Genomic DNA, 19,840 nt, shown 5'->3' on the forward strand with positions numbered 1-19,840 from the left:
TTTGATACATAGGGGACAATTTTTAATGCAGCTGAATCTATAAACGTTTTATTATTTTTTTAAAAAATAAACAGTGATACATCCATGTCTCCCTCCCTCCCTCCCTCTCTTTCTTTCTCCGCAGCACGGCACGTAGGATTTTAGCTTATACAGAGAAAGTTCTCCGCTCAGGGGCCAGAATCGCCCACTTACAGATCCATTACTAAAGATTTAACTCTTCGTGGTGTGCTACGGGGCAGGGCCAAGATTCCCTCCACTTTTTCCTGGGAGTCTGGTGGTCGAGGGTGGTCTCTGGGTGACGCAGAGCAGGAAGGGGCAAGATTAAGATCTTCGCAGGCTCCAAGCTCTCGGAGGAGCGTGGCGCTTTCCCACGGCCCTCCAAACCGTGCGACCCGCGGCTTACACGCGTGGAGACCCTCAGATAGCTTCCCCCGAAATTCTCCCACTGTAGATCAGAAGCTGAAGCTCCCTCGTCTGTGCCGCTGCCTGAAGCCCGGTTCCATCCATGTTGCCTCTTCCCGGGGCAGCTGGGGCAGTGGGGGTGGAGGGGAAGCCGTCACCACTGTCACCACTGTCACCACAGTCACCACCGTCACCACCGCCGGAGCCAAGACCCCGCCCTGTCCCCCGCAAGCATTGGCCAGGAAGCCAAGGAAGGGCCGGAGCCGGGAGGAAAGGAACAGTGAGCTTTTTTATTGTGCATTAATTCACTTGGTATTAACAATTCCACACAATATTCAAACACTGCAGGAAAGTGGGTGTGGCACACCTGGAATTTTTTAAAAATCAGAAATAAAAACCACTGGACATCCAAACGCAGATGGGGTAGAACCCACTAGAACCACAGATTGCTTTCTGAGAACCGGGAACTGGTCTTTACAATGTTTGGCAATGGTCTCCGAGGACAGAGGAGGAAACGGGGCGGGGGTGGGGGGAGTGGGGGGAGTGGTGTCGACATATGGCTTCTTTTCAGGGGGGCCCCGCGGCAGGTTCTTGAAGGACGAGCGACCTGTGGTGGCCTCACCGTGGCCCGGAAACTGCCCCTGGTCACTCATGCTTGGGGCGGGGGTCCGATGGCCTTTTCCTGCCCGCCCGGGGCTCGAGATGGATGAGCTGCCTGGAGGCCCAGCGACGACAGGACAGGGTGGCCGGGACATCAAAGGAAGAAAGAGCACCTTCTGCATCCCCATCCGTCCAAGGGGCCTGGAGGTCACAACCCAGTCACTTAATTCTTGGCCTGGGGGGGTGACCTTTAGGGAGGATGGGGGAGGGGCCGGGCCGGGCCAGGCCCACAGGAAACACTGCAGGCTGCAGACAGAAACCCCGCGTCGCCCAGTACGGCCTTTTTTGGGTGCCTGTGTCCTTAATTCCCCCGGGATGTGGTTGAGAGGCGCCGGTTTCCCCAAGGCCCGCACTGCCACTGCCAGCTCCCGGCCTTGCGGGGCACTTACAGTCCCCCGAACGCCCTGAAAACCATGGTTTCACGGTGACACTTGCACCAGGAAAGCACAAGCAGAACGCACTGTCGTGTGTGCCCTGAGGCTTCAAGCCTATGCTGGGGACCCTGATGTTGGAGAAGAAAAAAAAAGGAAAAGAGCGCTTTTTCCTTCGCTGGAAAGAAACTCACGGTGGGGCTTTTGCCCACTGCCACCTCCCTGAGGCTCCGAGGCTGAGGGCACCTGGGGAGGCAGCGGGGCAGGTGTGGCCATGGGGCGGGGCTGGGGGATGGTGGTCCTCCCCGTCTCTGGGCCTCAGTTTACCCAGACCGCTGGGTCCCTGGGGTCTTGACTCGGGGGCCTCTGGCCCCGTGCGATTTTGCTTCAGGGCTTGCGGGGGTGGGGAGGGGCGGCCATTGGCCGGCTGAGCCCGGAGCTAGCGATGGAGCTGCCAAACTCGGGTCCCTCCACCCCATCGGCCAGGGGTCCTGGGCTTGGCTTCCCGCTGGCTTCTCCGGGGTCACTCGGCGGGGACACGCGGTGGGGATAGGCTTGTCACAGCTGGCAGGGCAGGGGCCCGAGAGAGAGGGCAGGCCTGGGCCCGGGGACCTGTGACCTCAGCACCAGGACCCCTTGTCCTCTTCGGGGCCTGGCAGCGGGAGGCCGCGACAGTGGGGCACAGGAGGACGGCCGGGTGTGCGCAGACCAAGCTCAGGCTGAAGGGATTAAGGCTTCTGTCCCGGAGCAAAGGGTGACCAGTCGGCAGATAGCTGGTGGGCTGTCCTCGCTGCCCCTCTGACCCTCGGGCTAAGCCCCGCTGTTTCTGGAACAGGCTTTGTTCTGTCCTGCTGTGCTGCCAGGCGTGGGCAGGCCAGGCGCCCCTGGGCCGCTGGCTGCCTGCGCAGTGTACGGGGGTAGCAGCGTGGGGTGGGGGGCTTTGTGGCTTCCCCCCTCCACCTGCAGGGGCGGGGGAGCAGGCTCCCCGAAGCCCCAGGTGCTCCCGGACCGGCCGGAGAGAGCTGGGTGCTGGGGAGAAGCTCGGCCCTGGGTCTGCACCCCGCGGGAGCCGGCCATGGGGGTGCCGGGCATCCCGCCAGCCTTCGCAGCTGTGCACGGTCTGAGCCCCAGGGGCGCGAGGGGAGAAGAGGCGTTGGGAGAGGAGCTCAAGGCTCCGGGTCCCACCAGCCCGCGTGCCTTGTGCCGGCTGCCCAGGGCCCTCCTGCTCGGGGGGCCTGGGATCCTGACTTCCCACCCCACCCCCGCAGGGCTGCACGGGCAGGTGGGCCACTGGGGATCAGGCCGCCGAAAGCAGGTGTGCATCTGACCCGTCCTTCTGCCTCCACCTCTTTAAATGTTTTTGTCGTAACAGAGGAAACAGCAATTGTAAAAGAGCCCCCCAGCCCGCCCTCACCATCAACTACACGACACCTTACAGATGCTCCGGGCGGCCGGGTGTGAGCGCAGAGGGGAGCACTGCCGGTGCCTCTCCATTTCTGGGCAAAGGATCCCATCTCCAGGGCCTCTGCAGCGACTTCCAGACAATTTCACACCTATTTTTTTTTTTTTTTTTGGCCGGCCGCCCGCCCGGCTTGCGGGATCTTAGTCTTAGTTCCCCGGGATCGAAACCGTGCCCCCTGCAGTGGAAGCGCGGAGTCCTAACTACTGGACCACCGGGGAATTCCCTCGCACCTTTTTATACCCCGAAGCACCAGGGGGCCCCAGGCTGGCCTCCCCAGGCTGCATTTTTGCCTGAAAAATGACCATGGAGATGCAGAAAGTGGAAAAAAACAGAACAAAACACGAAAGAGCCAAATATGACCACAGCCTCTAACTGCCCACGCTGATGTCTCGTGCTTAAAACTAAAGAAAACACAGCTGGCCATTGCAGTGACCAGAGCCATGGGCTGAAAATCCGTTTCTGGGATGGGCGGGGTCCCCAGGAAAGGGAGGGGGCCTCAGCATGGCTGTCGGATGACACATGCCACACAAAAGCCACACAGCTGGGTGACCCTGGGTGACAGGGGTGCGTTTCACAGGCAAAGCCCCCCTCCCGGCCCCTAAAATCCACGTGTGCATTGTCACACAACCCAGCTTAGCTACAGGTTCAGCCAATGACACCCGATTTTAGCGGTATGGAATTACAAGGTTTTAAATGAAAAGGAGAAAAATTTCTGAAAAAAGTTCATTATGTCCCTCCTCCCAACTCCACCCAATTTTTCTCCACTTAACACACCCTGGCCAAAAGCATCACATCATCAACCTGGCTGAAGTCCTCACAAATGGCCAACTGTGTGAGACTTGCCACCCAGCTGGGTCACCCACGCCAGCGGCTAATTCACCCACCTCCTTCCCGTCTCCCCGCCCAGCTCGGCTCTAGACCATGACTCAAATGGCAACGCAGTTTTCAAAAATCGTTACCACATCGCTTGGGCATTTCAGCTATTCCCCATGAGAAGTGGTGGTGGAGCCCGGCCCCTGACAGGGCTGCGATGTTGGGTCTGAAAATCCATCTGAACCCAGAGGATACATTTTACCCCACCTGGGTGATGGCAACTTTTTGCATTTCTTTTGGAATTAAGAGCTTTGCTTGACTGTGTACTGAATGATGCCCTGGCTGGGGGAGGGGGGGTCGGGGAGGAGCCTAGCAAGAGGGAAGATAGAGCTATAGGATAATACAAGGCTTCTTGTCCTTAAAGGGGTTCTCCGAGGCGGGGACTCCCACCAGCAGGGGATCGTTCCGGGCGTGCTGCTCACAGTAGCTCATGAGTTCGGAGGAGGCTTTGGAGACCTGTGTGTGGGCACAAGGACAAGAGAGGAAAGATAAGAAGGGGCCGAAGCACCGTGTCCACAGCAGCACGACTCACAGCAGCTGAAAGGTGGAGATAACCCCAGCGCCCGTCACCTGAAGACACACACCGTGTCCCTCCACACACGGGAGCATCACTCAGCCACGAAAAGGAGAGAAGCCCTGACACTCGCTACCACGTGGACGGACCCTGAGAACACGATGCTCAGTGAGAGAAGCCAGACACAGAAGGACACACAGGGTGTGATTCCACTGATGGGACACGTCCAGAACAGGCAGATCCACAGACACAGAGGGCAGTTGTCAGGGGCTGGGGAGTGACTGCTCATGGGGATGGGCCTCCTTTTGGGGTGATGGAATATTCTGGAATTAGGTAGTGGTGCATTAGGTTGCACAACAATGTCAATGTACTAAGTATCACTAATGGTAAATTTTATGTTATGTATATGTATTTTACCGGAAATTTAAGATTAAATAAGAAGCAGAAGAACTGAACCTTCTCCAGAGGGGGCTGTGTGGAGTTTGAAGGGAAGGGTCAGCGGAGGAATCACTCTAAGAAAGGACCTGACGGGGAGAGCCCTGCAGGTGCATCGCCCGAGAGGCGGGACAAGGCCTTCGGCATTTGATTCTTGTGCCGTCTGAGTCTCAGTGACCATGGTGAGGGGGCTGACACTTAGGACCCCCTGCGTCAGGGTCTCCAAAAGAGGAGGGAGGAGATGCAGGGAGGGCCCACCGCAGCCCTGGGGGAAGGTGACGTGGGTAAAGTGGTGCCTAGTGTCCGGGGGGCCCACCCTGGTGGCAGCACCGCGGCTGCACTGTGGGACCCGGGGGGCCCCTCGAGTTCCGGGCGCATCTCTGCGGCCTTGACCCCTCGGCAGTCCCCTTCCCACCCGGAAGAGCGGCGGGCAGGGAAAGTCTGCGGAGGGTCTTCTGCGCCCCAGAGCTGCCGCCTCGGGCGCCAGGGCCCCGGGCTCGGATTCCACTGCTCCGCCTGGAAGACAAGCCCCCCGGGGCCCCTGGATGCTGCGCGCCCTCCGCCTCCCCTCGCCGGCCTCTCACTCAGGCCGGCCCTGCGCTCCCGGTCGCCGTGTTGGGGCCGCAAAACCTCAGGCGGGACGGGAAGGAGACCGGTCACGCCCGACTCCGCTCCTCCCCACGTTCAAAGGCCGCCCGCGGAGGAGCCCTCCCGACATCAAACGGGCGGGTGAGTCAGCGGCCTCCGCCAGGGCCGGGGCTGGCTCGGCGCTGAGGGGAAACCACTTCAACCGGGGCTGCTCTGCCTTCAGCCCCAAGGAATGCTTTGAATGCTCAGAGTTCTAGAACATTCAGACGCCTCGTGGGAGGCGCCCCCCACGACACCACCCGGGGGGGTGCGGCAGCCTCCCTCCCACCTGGCTGGGCTGGAGGTGCAAGGCGACCACAGGGGTTGGCCCCATGGCCACATGGGGTCGCGTGTCCGCACTGCCGGGCCATCCGTTCCTAACCCGCGACCAGCAGTGACTGGGGGATGACCGTGCTGAGGGAAGCAAGGCCTGAACAGATGCGTGGAGTAACGGCTGATTTCATGTGTCCGCTTAGCTAGGCCAGGTACCTGGCTGTGTGGCCAAACGCCAGCCTAGATGTCTCTACGAAGGTCTTTTTAAGGTGAGATTAACATTTAAATCGATAGACTTTGAGGAAAACAGGTGACGCTCCATAATACGGGTGGGCCGCATCTAATCAGTTGAAGGCCTTCAGAGAAAAGACTGAGGTCCCTCGAAGAGGAAGGCATTCTGCCTCCCGACAGCCTTTGGACTCAAGTTGCATCAGCTCTTCCCTGGGTCTCCAGCCTGTGGTTCAGCCCTGTCAATCTGAGACCTGCCAGCCCCACGACTGTGTGAGCCAATGCCTTAAACCACCTCTCATGCTCCCTCTCTGTCTCTAATATATAGTCATATATCCCTGACTAATCCAGTGGGTAGCTGGAGCACGGCTAATATGGAAGCATAAATGACCCGTGTCTTCCCTGGATGGAGACTCCCTGGTCCTCACCCAGCCACCCACAAGCTGGGGTCTGGGGCAGGAATCAGCTTCTCGGAGGTGGCTCACCATCCTTTGCAAAGTGGACATGGGTTTGGTGAGAAGATGATTTCGAAAAGTGTCAGACAGCTTTCTCGTGTAGGAGGCCATGACTAGCCCGTTGGTCTATATCCTTTGAAAGCCCTGGATGTCATCCTGATGCCCACTCGTGGACTTAAGATTCAGCTATATACACAAATACGGTCCCTCCACACACGGGAGCATCAGTCAGCCAAACAAAGGAGTGAAGCCCTGACACTCACTACAACGTGGACAGACCTTGAGGATGTGATGCTCAGTGAGAGAAGCCTGACACAGAAAGACCCACAGTGTGAGATTCCATTGATAGGAAACGTCCAGAACAGGCAAATCCACAGACAGACGGTCGGTTCCTGGTTGTCAGGGGCTGGGGAGGGGATGTGGGGTGATTGCTAATGGGGACGGGCTTCTTTTTGGGGGTGATGGAATGTGCTGGAATTAGTCATGATGGTTGCACATTTTGAGTTCACCAAACGCCACTGAATTGCGCACTTTAAAAACGGTTAACTTTATGCAAAAAAAAAAAAAAAAAAGCCCGCAGAGCTGACTGCCCAATTATGCACTATCTTATTTTGCTTTGCATGTTCTTGGCCCCCGATGGGTTAAGCGTTTGCGAGGAGGAACTGCTTGTCCTTTTTCTTTTTTTAGCTAAATATCAAACATGCTTATTTCAAAAAAATGCAATCAACGCAGAAGTGGCGAAAGTAAACAGTGAAAGGCCCTGTGTCCTCTCTTCCCTGGGGCCGGGCCTCTGACTTCTCTTTGCATCTGTCACAACAGGGGAGCTGGACAGAGCTCTGAGGATGAGGGGATAGAAGAGAAAGTGACTGTGTCACGCTGACCCTTTTGGAGGGGCCTGATTTGGCCTTCTCTGGGGCCGTCCGGGGACGGACCCCAAGGGCTGGGGCAGGCTCACAGCAGTACTCGAGGCCTGCCTCTGGTCCCACTCTGTTTATAAAGCATGCTGGCACATCAATCGTCACAACAACCCATGATGTAGGTTTACATCAGCTGTGTCTTTCTGCTGAGGAAACTGAGGCTCAGAGAGGCTGAGTGGCCCAAGGTCACACAGCGAGAGGCAGAGCCGAGTGCAAAGCCCTGCCGTCCTGCTAGCCTCCGTGCCCACCGTTTGCTGAGGGCGTGCCCGGGGGTCTCTCCCCTGCTCACCTTGATGCGCTCGATCCCGGCTTCGATGCGGAGCTGTTCCACCAGCTTCCGAGCCTGGGCTATGTTGTTAGTGGCTGACATTGTCTGCCATCAGCTCTGGGCCCCTGTCGTCCAGAGAGCTGTGGGGAGAAGCAGACAGATGTGAGCTGGCCCGTGACGCCCCAGGACTGCAGGTGGAGGACGTCGAGGAGGGATGCCCCACTTCCGGAAGCCTCAGGGGGCCCGGAAGCCCTGCCACCCTGCAGCCACGACGCCTGTGTCCCTGGGTCACGGTGAGAGGCCCGGCCAAGCACATCTTCTCCTACAGTCCCCTCCTGCGGCCGGTCGGGGCTAAGTGCTCACTGGACATGACCACTGAGGGTCCCAGGAGAGCTCATAAAACCATTGCATCGGCTCTGGTTGGCTCAGAATGAGGGGAGTTTTCTCTGATTCCCGCTCCTGCATTGGGACCCCTCCCCCCATACTGTTGGCACTGGGGCCGATCATTCTGTCTTCGGGGCCGTCCTGGGCCCTGTGGGGTGTCGAGCAGCCTCCCTGGCTCCCACCCACCTGATACCAGAAGCACCCCCAGTGTGACAACCACAGATGTTCCCAGACATGACCCAGTGTCCTCTGGGGGCAGAGTCGCCCGGGGGCAAGACCCCTGGCTCTGGACCAAGGCAGATCACGTAGGAAGCCTGCACCCGTGGGTCCTGGGTACCCCACCCCTTCTCTGCAGGGCCTGGGCCTGTTTCCTTCCTTCATTTGGTCAGTTGTCCAGCAAATTAAAATTTAATTAAATTTAAAATGTTGCGATGCCCGTAGATTCACATGCATTTGTAGAAAACAGTAGAGACAGCCCGTGTACCCGCTGCCTGGTTTCCCCCAGCGGCGGCATCTTGCAAAGCTGTAGTGACATCATAACCAGGATGCTGACATTGACACAGGGGAGATGGGGGGCACTTCCACCCCCAGGGTCCTCATGCCTCCCTTCAGGGGCCACAGCCAGGTGGCCAGGCCTTGGCTATGTTCACCTTTTATACTTTAGTACCATGGCCTTGAGAATGCTGTTTATTTATTTATTTATTTGAGGTTGCAATAGGCTATAACTTAGTTTATTATGAATAAAATGTGTAGCACATCATACATTTCTACCCCACAAATTCAGTGTTAGAAGAATTCCAACACGACAGAGATTAGACTTGGCAAGAACAATGCAATAGACAGAGTAAGGCCACTTAAACAGGAAATGGCTTGTATAAGTAAAATTAACACAAACATCTTCTAGGTATGATTTGGTCTATAACTGGGCAGGATTAAGACAAATGCCATTCAACTTCAGTTAAAAAGTCAAAGTTTCACTGTTGTTCAAATAAAAAGTCAAAGCACGCAATGTAGAAAAAATATGATAAAACCATCTTAACCTGACTTACATCCATATTCAATGAATTATGAGAATGCTATTTATTTATTTATTTTTTCAATATTTATCCATTTGGCTGCGCTGGGTCTTAGTTGAGGCATGTGGGATCTAGTTCCCCGACCAGGGATCGAACCCGGGCCCCCTGCATTGGGAGCACAGAGTCTTAGCCACTGGACCACCAGGGAAGTCCGGAGAATGCTGTTTAAATGGAACCACTTGGTAAGGAGCCTTTCGGGATTGGCTGTTTTTTCCCACTCGACCTAATTATCTGGAGATCCACCCCTGCAGCTGTGCTTATCAACAGTTCATTCCTTTGCAGTAAAGGTCCATGGTGTGGAGGTGCCCCTTAACCCTTTGCCTGTCCGAGAACACCTGGGCCTGCTCCCGGTTCTGGCTGTGTCAGCAACAGAGCTGCCACGGGCGTCCGTGTGCAGGCTTCTGCGTGAATATAAGCCTTTATTTCTCAGGGATAAATGCTGAGAAGTGCGACTGCTTGTTTAATTTTTTAAGAGAACACCGGCCTGTTTTCCAGAGTGGCTACACAATTTTACATTCCCACCAGCCACGTACGAGTGATGTAAATTTATTTTTTATAATTCAGTTATGCAAAATTTTTCTGTCCCTAAAGGTGGTGAAAATTCTACTATTTCCATCCAATCTACATTTAGTGAGCCCTGGGATAGTGGTTCTCAACTGGGGCCATCCTGCCCCCAGGGGACACTGGGTGATGTCTGGGGACATTTGTGGTTTTCAGAACCTGGGATGTTGCTCAATCCCCCCAACCCCAGTGCCCAGGGCGGCCCCCCACAGAGGATGGCCCGGCCCCAAATGATGATAATGCCAAGGCTGAGAAATCGAGTCTGATCCTTGGTCACACTGGACACCAGGATAAATCCCCGATGGTCAGCCAGTGTAAACCAGGGTGGCCCCCAGCATCTGTGAGTCACCTCCTCTCCTTCCCACTCAGGTGTGGATTTAAATGTGTGCAGCATCCCAGGACCTCAGAGGTCACATTGTCCTGGGGGGTCCATGGAATCCCTAACCCAGGGGTTTCACCTGGGGAGATCCTGTCCTCAGGGGACACTGGGCGACACCTGCGGACGTCTGTGGTCGTCACGACAGGGAGAGGGGCTCCTGGCATTGAGATGGGATCAGAGAACGACCTGGCCCCAGTGTGCGCGTGGCCCGGGTTGAGGACGGTCCGCGCAGTGTTCGTTTGGGATGGTGGGGTGCAGAGCCCAAGTTCAGGAGTCCTGGGGAGCTGCCCGACTGGGCTGGCGTTTACCCAGGTCTTTCAGTAGCACCGTGTGCGTCTGTCGTCATACATTGTACCTCTGTCTGTTTCCCAGAGGGGCAGCTGCAGAAAAGTAAAGGCAGAGTTCAGGTTCTCAAAAAACTTCCCTTTTGGCAATAAACGGAAACAGACCATGGACGTGCATGTCTCAGATGGCCCTCCAGGGAATCGCGTGGAGTGAAAAGGCCAGTCCCCAGAGCCACATGCTGTGCGGTTCCAGGTACAGAACATCCCCGAGACTACAAGGTCGTGGAGATGGAGGAGAGGTTCGTGGTTGCAGGGGGGCGGCGGCCTCGGGAGGGGTCTGGGTAGACAGGCGGACACGGGGTCCTCGTGCTGGAGATCTGGACTGTGTGTGTGTGGGGTTCACGTGTCTGCACAGGGGATAAACTTGCAAAGATCCTAATATACACACACAAGTAAAACTGCAGGAATCTGTGTTCGGTAGGTGATGTAGGGACTTTCTCTCTGTGATCTGGTACAACTGCATGTGAATCTACAGTGATCTCCATCCAAGTTCCATTAAAAAAAAAAAAAAACCCTTCCACACTGCTGGCTGCCTGCCTTCCCGCCAGACACCCAGGCCCCTTTCTGGGTCAGAAAAGGCCCGAGTGTGTCTGCTCTGGGCATACAGGACCCACGTGTGGGCTTCCAGAGGGCTCTGATTCAGCAGAGAGCTTCAAAGCGGCCACAAAACATCCAATTCAGGGAAAACCGCCCTTGGTTCGACTTAAAAATACCTAAATTACTCAGCACTAAATATAGACGCTGACAGAGAACAAATGGGGTGGCTTCACAGCATGTTTTCCTTGGAAGGCCGGGAGTCCTGCTCAGCACCCACACTCAGAGTGTCCACCAGGACCCTAGGAGGCCCGGCCACCCCGTGGGCACCCCAAACCGTGGCCTCCCTCACCAGCTCTAAGGCCCTCGGCGCTGCTGGCTTTCTGTTCCGGGCACGATGCCCTGAGAGGCTCCCTCCAGGCTGGGTTATAACCTGGACCCCCCGGGACGGCTGGAAGGGGCTGCATGGGGGGTGTGTGTGTGCTTGTGTGTCTGCGTGCACGCGTGTGTGTGCATTTGTTCACATGCACGTGCATGTGTGAGCCTGCATGCGTGTGCATGCATGTGTGTCAGTGTGTATCTATGTGTGTGCACGTGTGTGTGTGCACGAGCAGCTGAGACCAGACATGGTTGCATCACGGCAGCCCAGACAGCAGACCGAAGTCCTGGTCCTGGCGGTGTCATGGCCAGTCACTGCCTCACCGCGTGCCCCCGGGGTTAGGTCAACTCCCGCAGGATAGGCAGTGGCCGTGAGTCAGCCCGGGAACATTCCTCACCAGCTGCCTCCCTGCCAGAGACACGTGACGGCCCCAGGCACCCGACCTGGCCGGGCCTGCCTGGCCCGTGGAGCCTTGGAAGGCCCTGGAAGCCGGGCAGGGCCTTGGGAAGCAGGAGGGAGGGGTGAGGTGGTTGGAGCTGCAGGTAGCGGTCAGATTCCGCCTGGGGAGAGGCCGGTTCTAGCCTGGCGAGGCTGGGGGTATGACTTGGGGTGAGGTTTGCCTAAAAATAGAAACTTAACAGACGGCAGCAGGCCCTGGCTGGCCTCCCAGTGAAGGGCTAGGAAGTCACCAGGGTCAGGCTGGATCCCACAGAAGCATCGCGGGCACGTGGCTGCAAGGCAAGGACCATGAAGGCCCCGAGCACGCCAGGATGCATTGTGAGGCTGCGCTGATTACAGAGGGAGGGTCATCACCGGAGTGTTACAGACCTGAGCCCAGATGCCAGGCTCAAATGCACATGAGGATTAAACACAACTGGGGGAGGGTGGTGTTTCTCGATGGCGAGCTGGGGGATGGCAGGATGGGGGACACCGAGTTAGAACAGGGTCCCTCCCCCAAGGCCCTGCTGACACTGGGACCAGGTCACTCTCTGTGGGGGGCCGTCCTGGGCACTGCGGGGTGCGGAGCAGCCTCCCTGGACCCACCCACTCGATGCCAGGAGGCCCCCAGTCGTGACAGCCACAGACGTCCCCAGACATGGCCCCGTGTGGCCCAGGGGCAGAGCCACCTCCCCCGGGGTTGGACGGGGGAAACCTCTGGGTTATATTAGGCCTCATTTTCCCAACCAAAGAGATTCCATATAAAAAGTCATAGAATGGGGACTTCCCTGGCGGTCCAGCGGTTGAGACTCTGCGCTTCCACTGCAGGGGGCACAGGTTCAATCCCTGGTTGGGGAACTAAGATCCCACATGCCGTGTGGCGTGGCCAAAAAGTAAAAAAACAAAACAAAACAAGTCATAGGATGAAAAAGAAAATATACACAGATTAGTGAAAATGTACAGAATGTTGATTTTCTGTTTCAGAGAAGTTACCTCCTAGCAACTGAAGCAACAGAAGGAGTGGAGAAGATTGACAGCTATGATTGTATACAACTATTCAGAACTTCTTCACGGCAAACCGATAAAACTAAAACCCAAGACCAGAGACCCAGGAAAAATCATGGCAACGATACACTGGAAAGCGACCTCTTTGTCATGTTAATAATACCTTAGCTGGGTATTTTATATCTGGAAAGGACTCACTCAAGGAACTCATGTGAAAAGTAATTTAACCGGTAAAACACAAAGTGAACAAAGCGTGGCCTCATCAGCAATCGAGGAAAGTAGGTTGGAGGGATCATGGGCTGCCAGCACTTCATTTACCCAGGACACCAGGAAGGCTGCAGGAAGAGTGACACCTGACGCAGGTAGGGATATGCTCGTCCCTGACTCTCTGGTATTGTTGGCCAATCTCAGCCTCGTAAACTGGACATCAGGAGCTACAAGGCTGTCCTCTCAAATCCCTTGCTGGGGCATTTATCCCGAGGGAACAAAAATCAAGAGAAATAAAAAGCTATATATAGAAAGGTGTTTACAACGGTGTTATTTATAATAGTGAAAAATTAAATGAAACCATGTGTCCTGCAACGGGGGAATGGCTAATTCAGTGGGGTGTTTTCCTAGTGGAGCAACTGTTATAAATGGTACCCAAAGATGGGGAGCCCAGAGGAGGTGTTTCATGAAAAAACAGGGAGATGGATAAAGTGAGGATGTGTGGCTATTTACCACTGTATTAAAACATATGTGGATAAAGGCAGAAGGGGAACCTCAAATTGACAGTCTGGTTAGTCATTGTTTTTATGATTTCCTTTAATGAAATGGTTTCCATTAAGGTACAACTTGCATCCAGTAAAATCCGTGCTTTGGGGCATGCAGTCGATGAGAACTTAGAAATGCATACAGTCCTGTAGCCAATACCAATTGTGAGTAAAGCCGTGGTGAACATTCATGTCCAGGTTTTTGTGGGAACCTAAGTTTCTGTTTCTCCTGGGGAAATGCCTGGGCATGGGATTTCTGGCTCCTAGGACAGGTGTATGTTTAACTTTACAGGTTAAACATTTTCAAACAGTTTCCAAAGTCACTGCACTGTTTTGTATTTTGAAATAATCACAGACTGACAGGCAGTTGCAAAAATTGTACAGGGTGCCATGCACTCTTTTCCCCGATTCCCCCAATGGTGACATCTTATGTGACTGTGGGACAATATCAAACTGGGACACTGCTGCTGGCCCGATGCTCACCGGGCTCAGGTTCTACCAGCCCTCCCACGACTCATATGTGTGCGGATGGGACGTTTGTCACCACTCACCCCTCCAGGAAGGTCTGGTCTAAACGTCGCCTGTCCTGGCCGCTATCCCTGACTGAGATCCAAGTCCCTTTCTCCTGCATCCCTCACCCAGCCAGGACACCTGCCTGCAGACCTGCCCCCACGCCACCGTGACCACCCCCATTGACATTTGTCGCTGGATCATTCTCTGGGGCGCCGTCCTGAGCACTGTAGGGGTTTAAGCAGCATCCCTGGCCCCCACCCACTCAATGACAGGAGCTCCCCCAGTTGTGACAGCCACAGATGTCCCCAGACATCACCCAGTGTCCCCAGGGGGCAGAATCTAAGGCTTTTGTTGAACTCTCTTATCAGAAGAAACCCAGCAGCTAAAAGAGGTTCATTTAGGCAAAATGCAAACAGTTTTTTGGAATTGAAATGGTCCAGTTTGAAGTGAGATGGTACTGAATGGAACAGAAGTTTGTTTCAAAGAGGGTTTAAATTTCTTAGCATCTGAGAATTCCCTGGAGTTCCAGTGGTTAGAACTCTGCGCTATCACTACTGAGGGGGCGGGTTCAATCCCTGGTCAGGGAACTAAGATCCCACAAGCTGCTTGGCCTGGCCAGAAAAAAAAAAAAAAGAATTTCTTAGTATCCAACAACCTCTGTGGCTGGGAGAAGTCACACGGGGCCAGAGTTTCAGAGTCTCCCTCAAACTCAACCAAGAACACATTTGAAGGAGGAAAGAGCACAGCCCTGGGGGGAGAGAGGGGGAGGCAGAGGCCCTGTGGAAAGTGGCGGACCTGCATTCTGCCCCAGCTCCCAAAGCTGTGTGGTTTTGGGAAAGTTACCTCCCCCCTCTGAGCTCCAGTGAGCTCTGCTCAATGCTCAGTGACACTCCCTCTCGGCGCAGGGCCTGGCCAACCTCCAGGTCCCCAAGTTCCTATGTTGGGGGACGGGGGCCCCAGAGGCTGGCAGCCACGGGGAGGGCCCTCCTTCAGGAACCTGTGGCAACTGCCACATATAAACAGAGCTGCGGGGGAGGAGGGACGAGAGACGAGGTGCCTGGACCTCCTCTGCACAGTGAGCGCGCACTGGCCGGTTTGCTGGAAGCTACTGAGAAATCTCCCTGCCCTCGGACTTTGCTGGCATCGCGGTGGCCACACCACTCATCTGTCCAGGGGCTGCGCGGGGCAGGGCGTCACAAAGCCCACCTGGCCTGGGGGAAAGCGGGGCAGAGTCTGAAGTGGATTGTATTAAAACTAGGAGTGGAGGGACTTCCCTGGTGGTGCAGTGGTTAAGAATCCGCCTGCCATTGCAGGGGACACGGGTTCGAGCCCTGGTCCGGGAAGATCCCACGTGCCGTGGAGCAACTAAGCCCGTGTGCCACAACTACTGAGCCTGCGCTCTAGAGCCCGCGAGCCACAACTACCGAGCCCGCAAGTCACAACTACTGAAGCCGGCATGCCTAGAGCCCGTGCTCTTCAACAAGAGAAGCCACCGCAATGAGAAGCCCACACACTGCAACGAAGAGTAGCCCCCGCTCACCGCAACTAGAGAAAGCCCATGCACAGCAACAAAGACCCAACGCAGGCAAAAATAAATAAATTAATTAAGTAATTTAAATAAATAAATAAAAGCTGAGCATGGATCCCCTTCTGTCATTCTGTGGCTCTAAGATCATGCTGATCTATTGATACATTCATGGCCTCCTCCTCAGCCACCTGGACTTTGGATTTAAACCTCTATCTGCAGATTTCGCTCCAATGACGGTGGGCCAGCTCCTGTGGACGCTCTCCTGATGAGGGCAACTAGCAAAGCTTCATGGAATAGAGAAGCCTGAAGGCACTGGAGGGCTATTAAGATAGTGAAGATTTCCATCCAGGATCTGGGGAGGATGGAAGCCCAGGAGTCTGGCTTTGGGGCTGCTTTTTACTGGGGTGGAGGGTTTGCTAAGAGGCCAAGTGGCTATTGCCCTCACAAGGCTAGGGGCTCAGAGGTTGAGATCCAGGGCCTCCTAAGGGGAGAGAGATTGGGGAACTCCCCCTTGGTATGAGCTGGGACAAAAGAGTCCTGCCTTCTAAGAAAAGGGTCCACAGGAAGCAGACAGGCCCTCACAGTGACTGTAGCTGAGTTCTGAATAACCTCAGTCCCCGATACTGGATTGAGGTGACCTTAGATTGCTAGCAGCCCTAGATGCTGGACAGAAGTAAAAATGAATCCTTTCTGGTGGAAAACAACATCATCTTAGGCTTCGAATTATTTCTACAAACAAGTCAGCAGTCACAATATCTAGCACACAATCAGAAATGACCAGGCATAGAAGAAGACAGGACCACATGAACAAAAATCAGCAGAAATAACAGACTATACAAACAGGCTCCCAGGGGTTCGATACACTGGAATTGACAGACTTTAAAATAACTATATTAATTATGTTAAATATGTGAGGTTGGAATTTTAGCAGCGAATTGGAAACTAAAGAAAAAGACTGAATGGATGTGTGGAAACTGACAATATCTGAAACAAACACAATGGAAGAAGCAGTATCATTAAAGATAACTAAAGAGAAAATTAGTGAACTAGAAGATAGGAAATATCCAGAATGAAGCATGGACCACATGAGACAAGATATGAGACACAGAGGATGCAGTAAGTTCTGACACACGTGTAATTGGAGCTCTGGAAGGAGGAGAGAGAGAAAGGGGCAGAAGCAATCTTGGAAGAGATAGTGATGGATAATTTCCCAAAACTGATTAAAAAAAAAAAAAGGACTCTAAGCCACAGATTCAAGAATCCCTAGAACCTCAGGCAGGAAAAACATTTTAGAAATTGACAGAGAAATGACCAATGAGCACCTGAAAAGGTGCTCAATGATTAGTCATCAGGGCAAGTATAAATGAAAACCATCATGGGAGACTGCTTCACAGCCCTTAGAGTTGGCAAAAATCTAAAAGACCGACAATACCATGTATTGGGGAGGATGTAGAAACATCAGAATTTTCACACGTTACTGATGGGAGCATAGGATAGTACAACCACCCTGGAAAGTGGGTTAGCAGACTCTTATAAGGCTAAACACATACTTAACCTATGACCCAGCAATTCCACTCCTAGGGATTTACCCAAGATACATAAAAACATATTTCCACAAAAGGACTTGTACAAGATGTTCATACATCTGTATTTGTAACAGCAAAAATTGGAAGTAACCCAAATGCCTGTCAACAGGAGGATGGATAAACAAACTGCAGTAATTCATACCATGGAATACTACTGCACAAGGGAAAAAAGAACCTACTGACAGATGAAGCCACATGTGGGACTCTCAAAGGGTGAAAGAAGACAGACATTAGAGGTGTTCTCTATCTCAACTGAGGTGTTAGTGTACACAGGTGTATAGACTTGTCAAAATTCATCAAACTACATATGTAAGATCTGTTCATTTTACTAAAAAGGAATTATACCTGAATAAAATCACTTAATTACAAAACAAACAAACATAATCTGCCAGAGGAAAAAGGACCAACAATTTCATGGATCCAGTGAAAATTCTAGACCTGGTGAAAATCAACTTCAAGAATTAGAGTAAAAATGAGACTCCCCTGGTGGCCCAGCGGTTGAGAATCCAATGCAGGGGACGCAGGTTTGATCCCTGGTCGTGGAACTAAGATCCCACGTGCCGTGAGGCAACTAAGCCCGAGCGCCACAACTAAAGAGCCTGTGTGCCACAACTAAGACCTGACACAGCCAAAAATAATTAATTAAAAAAAAAAAAGAATTAGGGTAAAATAAAGACATTTTCAGACAAACAGGAAGACTCTGTCTCCAGCAGACCTGCCTTATTAAAGGTAAAATAAAAAGATATTAGAGAAAAATGACCCCAGATAGAAGGCGGGAAATGTAAGAAGATGCAAAAAACAAAACCAAACCAAAATGTTGAAGAAGGGAAAGAACTTGATAAAATAATTCTAAAGTCCCCATGGAAAAATAAACAGGAAGTGGTCAGCCCTGAAAACACACAAGAATCACAAGAGCCATTAATTCGATATTTACCTCCACCCAACAGAAGATGCTCTAAGGTTCTGCCTTGAAAATTGTATGATGCTATTTTAAATTATGCTAGTTTGGTTACTGGGTTTCAGGGATTGGAGTCCTCAGTACTACTTCAGGAGGTCACTCATTTGAATTGTGTGAATTTTACACAGAGAAAAAAAAAATAAAGTCGGTATCTGAAAAAACATGTATACGTCTCCATCTGCTGCGACTGGTCCAAGGCCAGAGCAATGGGGACCAGGCCAGCTGTCCCTGGAGACTTCGCCTTGGTCCAGCCCTCAGCAGCCCCAGGCAGACTCCTGTGCCCTCCCCCCATCCCCAGCCAGGGGCGTCCACCCACCCCCTCCATCCCTCCTCCCAACAGCCGGAGTGACTTCTGAAAATGCACCTGAGTCTGTCACTGCCCTACTCAGAAACCACCCGGGGCCCCTGCGGACTCACAAACCAAGTACAAAGTCAAAGCTTGTCACTCACTTCCCTCTGCCAGGAATTCTTCCCCCACCCCCTATCCTGCCTGCTATGGACTGAATATTTTGTCCCCCACCCCTGCAAAATGCATGTTGAAGCCCTATTCGGTATCAAGAGGTGGGGCCTTTGGGAGGTGCCTAGATCTTGAGGGTGGGGCCCTCGTGAATGGGATCAGTGCCCTCATAAGGGGCTGAAGGGACCAGAGTTCTCCTTTTCCACCATCTGACTCCATTCTCTGGGTGCGGGCGCTCCCAAGGTAATGCAACGTGCCATCCTGGGCCTCCCTGTGTGGGTTCACATCTTGTGTGGAGACCTGCGTTACATCCAGGTGAGTGGTACACTTGTCTGTCTGTCTCTCCCAAGGCCTGGCAGTTCCTTGGGGACTGGGTTGATGTCTTTCTCTCAGGATGTCTTTCTCAGAAATATCTTTTACCCTGGCCCCCTGAATCACCTTTATCACAGTGTGACTTCTCTGCTTAAAACCATCCCAAGGTGAAATTTTAAAGAGAAACAAGACATTTCACATCAATGGAATCACACACCTTGTGTCCTTCTGTGTCTGGCTTCTCTCACTGAGCATCGTGTTCTCAGGGTCCATCCACGGTGTAGTGAGTGTCAGGGCTTCGCTCCTTTTCACGAGTAATATTTCATCGTGTGCATGGAATAACATTTTTTTTTTTTTAAAGACTTAACTTTTTTTTTTTTTAATTTATTTATTTTTATTTATTTATGGCTGTGTTGGGTCTTCGTTTCTGTGCGAGGGCTTTCTCTAGTTGTGGCAAGCAGGGGCCACTCTTCATCGCGGTGCGCGGGCCTCTCACTATCGCAGCCTCTCTTGTTGCGGAGCACAGGCTCCAGACGCGCAGGCTCAGTAATTGTGGCTCACGGGCCCAGTTGCTCCGCAGCATGTGGGATCTTCCCAGACCAGGGCTCGAACCCGTGTCCCCTGCATTGGCAGGCAGATTCTTAACCACTGCACCACCAGGGAAGCCCTGGAATAACATTTTTAAGCAAACATTTTTTAAAAGAAAAGGAAAATAAAGAAAAGCCCTCATCTTGCTGTTGTTGAAGGGTAGCCATATATTTTCCTAATCAGGAGGAAAGTGGAAGATGGGAAAAATCAGTGGTTTGTTTGACTTGGACCAAGAAATATATAGGCTGTGTGTCTTTGGCTTGTGGACAAGAGCACTGGAGTGCCAAGCTTCACGTGTACTCTGCAGGTGACGGAGTGCATTCACAGTCTCTGTTACTGGGGAGGACCACGATGTCGGGCATCATGAAGGGACTTCTGCGCCCATTTTTTACAGATGAGGAGACCGAGGCTTGAAGACGTTCGTCTGTTAATAACCTTCCCGAGACCACGCAGCGGGTGGAGGTTGGGCCAGGGTTTGAATCTAATTCCCAACCAGGGCTCACTGGGAGACCAGATCTAGGGGCAGTCGGGCGGGTCCCAGCACATAGCTCTGTCCCCCCT

General features: G+C 53.3%; 1 protein-coding gene across 1 annotated transcript in view; it reads right to left on the reverse strand.

Annotated features, from left to right (window-relative positions):
• Nucleotides 1-2,722: 2,722 nt before the first annotated feature.
• Nucleotides 2,723-19,840, reverse strand: part of GNG7 (G protein subunit gamma 7) — a 155,781-nt gene continuing 138,663 nt past the window's right edge. The window contains exons 4-5 of the mRNA XM_061190931.1: nucleotides 7,507-7,625; nucleotides 2,723-4,224 (exon numbers count right to left, since the gene is read on the reverse strand). Coding sequence (XP_061046914.1) covers nucleotides 4,099-4,224; nucleotides 7,507-7,587 — 207 coding nt within the window. The 5' untranslated portion in view covers nucleotides 7,588-7,625 and the 3' untranslated portion in view covers nucleotides 2,723-4,098. The remainder of the gene's footprint in view (nucleotides 4,225-7,506; nucleotides 7,626-19,840) is intronic.

Source organism: Eubalaena glacialis, chromosome 4 (assembly GCF_028564815.1).
Source record: "Eubalaena glacialis isolate mEubGla1 chromosome 4, mEubGla1.1.hap2.+ XY, whole genome shotgun sequence".
Lineage (NCBI taxonomy): Eukaryota > Metazoa > Chordata > Mammalia > Artiodactyla > Balaenidae > Eubalaena > Eubalaena glacialis.